At 37.4% G+C, this 3,935-nt stretch overlaps 1 protein-coding gene across 1 annotated transcript; it reads left to right on the plus strand.

The window, feature by feature from the left end:
- Positions 1-262: 262 nt before the first annotated feature.
- Positions 263-3,518, plus strand: NEUROD6 (neuronal differentiation 6). Its single transcript, XM_057733362.1, has 2 exons — positions 263-399; positions 1,684-3,518. The coding sequence occupies exon 2, from the start codon at positions 1,705-1,707 to the stop codon at positions 2,716-2,718; it is 1,014 nt and encodes a 337-aa protein (XP_057589345.1). The 5' UTR covers positions 263-399; positions 1,684-1,704; the 3' UTR covers positions 2,719-3,518.
- Positions 3,519-3,935: the final 417 nt, after the last annotated feature.

The raw sequence follows: 3,935 nt of genomic DNA on the forward strand, positions 1-3,935 counted from the left end.
ACACAGCTATTTCTACAGATTGCCAGTGAAGCCGAAGCAGCTCGAGGAGAAACGCACCTACTGTATGTGAAAGGCTGGTGCAGATTTTTTTCCTATCAGTCTAACCTTCTGTGTTGATGCATGAATGCTGGTACCCACTTACAGGGATGCCAGATGATCAGTGCAGAATGAAGGTCCCAAGAGAGAGGATCACATGGTTCTCTCTGCCCTGTGACGTCACTAGCAGATGGCATGGGTACCAGCTCTGGCAGTTGGCATCAATGTCACTTTTTAGAGATCAATGAGATAGTGCAGATACACACAGATCTAGAGACTCCAGGAGACGATGCGACACTCAGCCTGAAAAGATTTGGAAGATCCAAAATGAAAACTGATTATTGAATGAAATTAAAACCTAAGGTAATATAAATAAAGATATACTTCAATTGATGCTGGCTTTGCATGCACGTATTTAAAGATACAGTGTCACTGTCTTATAGTATTTATATGCTCTTTGTCATCTATAACTTCTCATCATATTTCATTCTTATGATGTAATTATCACATACTTTCACTGCTATTATGTAACTGCGAGTATATGGACATTACTTAGAGTTTGTGTGTGTGTTTGTGTGTGTGTGTTTGTGTGTGTGTGTGTTGAGGGAACTGGAGATTGTTAAATTAAAAAGTCTCTGTTTTAACATGCCTATTTGTTTGAAGACTTTAGATGAAAATACTTGCTGTTTCGCCAAACGAAAGCCAAAATTGCATTTGAAACACAAATTATTTTCCCCTTTCATTCGGGATTCTGAATACACGTGCACAATTGCAGTCAGAATCCTTGGACCGTTCCTGTCAGATATTAGCTAGAGGGAGACTTCTGTGGCTCGTAGAACAAAAACACTATGAGAGTATTTTTTGTCAGGATGATTTGAACAGCAGTAAACAGACAATTACATTGAGAAAAATTTAAAATAGAAATGCAGTCTCAATATTTTCCTTGACTTAAAATAATGCCTGTGATTTTTAAAATTTATTTATAGAGTTTATCCCAAATTAGCCTAATCCTCTTCCCACTTTTTTTGGTGAGGGTTGGGAAAATAGTGCTCTTTTACATATTTCTTTACTGATCAGAAAGAAAGCAGTTTTTAAAATTGGCTCTGATTAATCTTTTCTTTAAATCTGTGTATTTCAACAGCCACTTATCTAAATTCAGTTATATAATACAGCAAATAAAGTTAAGGCTTATTTTCTTTCTAAAAAATAAATCCCCACAAATTTGTCAGCTAATGGAGAGGTAGCATTTTTTATTTTAAAAACTGGTGTCTCATTTTGCACTCAGGGGAATTGAAATTAATGAAATTCTGCATTGCTTTATCATGTTTCGCATTTGTTTGAATTCCACGGTCCTTTCTGTGTATCAAAAATCAGTTTAAAATCAAAGAGAAATGGAGGTGGTGGTGGTATTACAATAAATACTTCGTTTTATTTTCCTTTGATAATTTGCCTGTATAAATTAATCCTATTGCATGTGTCAATATTATTTTATAATTACTAAGCTGCACAAACTCAAAAATTTTATTTAATGTAAACATTAGTCTTTTTCTCATGTTTTTGTATTCTTATGATTGTCATTGAATATGCTTTAAGTGTATAAACTTTAAAAATGAAAACACTTTAAATATTGTGCTGGCATTTTTTCAGGTAATTTAAAATTAGAGAACCATGTTAACACTACCGTTTGATGAGTCTGTTGTAATGCCAGAATCCCAGATGTGCAGAAAGTTTTCTAGAGAATGCGAGGACCAGAAGCAAATTAAGAAACCAGAAAGCTTTTCCAAACAGATTGTCCTTCGAGGAAAGAGCATCAAAAGGGCCCCTGGAGAGGAGACTGAGAAAGAAGAAGAGGAGGAAGACAGGGAAGAGGAAGATGAAAATGGGTTGCCCAGAAGGAGGGGTCTTAGGAAAAAAAAGACGACCAAGCTCCGACTGGAGAGGGTCAAGTTCAGGAGACAGGAAGCTAACGCGCGCGAGAGGAACAGGATGCACGGCCTCAACGACGCCCTGGACAATTTAAGAAAAGTGGTCCCCTGCTATTCTAAAACCCAAAAACTATCCAAAATAGAAACTTTACGACTGGCCAAAAACTACATCTGGGCACTTTCTGAAATTCTGAGAATTGGCAAGAGACCTGATCTCCTCACATTCGTCCAAAACTTATGCAAAGGTCTTTCCCAGCCAACTACAAACTTGGTGGCAGGCTGTTTGCAGCTCAATGCCAGGAGTTTCCTGATGGGTCAGGGTGGGGAGGCGGCACACCACACAAGGTCACCTTACTCTACCTTCTACCCACCCTACCACAGCCCTGAGCTCACCACTCCGCCAGGGCATGGAACTCTTGATAATTCCAAGTCCATGAAACCCTACAATTATTGCAGTGCATATGAATCCTTCTATGAAAGCACTTCCCCTGAGTGTGCCAGCCCTCAGTTTGAAGGTCCCTTAAGTCCTCCCCCAATTAACTATAATGGGATATTTTCCCTGAAGCAAGAAGAAACCTTGGACTATGGCAAAAATTACAATTACGGCATGCATTACTGTGCAGTGCCACCCAGGGGTCCCCTTGGGCAGGGTGCCATGTTCAGGTTGCCCACCGACAGCCACTTCCCTTACGACTTACATCTGCGCAGCCAATCTCTCACCATGCAAGATGAATTAAATGCAGTTTTTCATAATTAATGAGGAAAATGAAAATAAACAGTGGTCATTCACCTCCCCCGTCTAATTAAGACAAAGCAGATGCTTGTGGGCTGAGTAATTGGCACAACTCTATCTAAGGTGTTTACTAGTTTCTGGAGTGTGTTTCAACTATCGTGAGAATTTTCTATGTAATAATAAATCTCTTTTCCTATGAGAACTTCTTTTCCTTTCCTTTTGTCTGTAAAGCACTGTGATTCTGTTTCTACTGGAAGGATATTTTTTTCATGTTTTATTTTCTTTTAAATTCACTTAATTTGTTTGAACAAGGTGTCTAAGAATACACTGTTGAATAAAGACATGCACACAGCATAATTCAATGTCTACTTCAGTTGTACAGTAATTATAAAAATGCATGTTATTAAAATCAGATGAATAAAATGATGTGTTTATAATTATTAGGAATTTATATATTATGTATCTCTGAAAAATTGAACATTTAAAATATCAAGAATAACACTAAGCTGACAATGATATTGGAAGATGCATTTGAGGATGTACAACAGTATAAAAAGCTATGCAATTTTCTTTTTATTAAGGGAGTCTAAATGCATTCGATTGGTAACTATTCCTCTTCAAGGATTTGCAGATGGGGCAACATGATATCTGGGAGGTGGTGTCATAATTTTTGGAATAATTATTTCAATCCTAAAGAAAAAATTTTCAGCACTTGTTTTGTATTGTTCAGAAATTATCTGTACAGGTTTGTTATCATAATGTATAATTGTGGTTTTCCACCCACATTTTTAAAGCAATTAAACATAGATATTTCCACTCCTAAAGGACATCTATTAGCTGTGATATTTTTGCATGATACTTATTATTTCCTGGTACACAGCTGCTTTCTGTCTCCAACACTCCCTCCTCCCCATTTCAGAAATATTTCTGGATTTCAAAACCGGATGAGATAAAACAAATTTCTTAAACAAAATGGCCAAAGTGTTTGCAAGAATTTTTTTTTTCTAAGTATCTTGAATGAAAGACGCGGCGCCCATGAGGGTTAAACATCCTGGGGAAATAATGATAAATCCTGGTAACCTTCAGCTCGAGCCGAAATTCGGTGGCAAATTTCCAGCAAACACCAGAGTGGATGTTTAAAACTGGAAGGTTTTACTCTGCGCAGTTTAAATAAGTCTGGCCGATTAGAGACTAAATTCTGTGAGCTCCTTTGCGCTACTTGAATAGCGCAAAGGAGCTCA

The sequence above is a fragment of the Hippopotamus amphibius genome, chromosome 4, assembly GCF_030028045.1.
Source record: "Hippopotamus amphibius kiboko isolate mHipAmp2 chromosome 4, mHipAmp2.hap2, whole genome shotgun sequence".
Lineage (NCBI taxonomy): Eukaryota > Metazoa > Chordata > Mammalia > Artiodactyla > Hippopotamidae > Hippopotamus > Hippopotamus amphibius.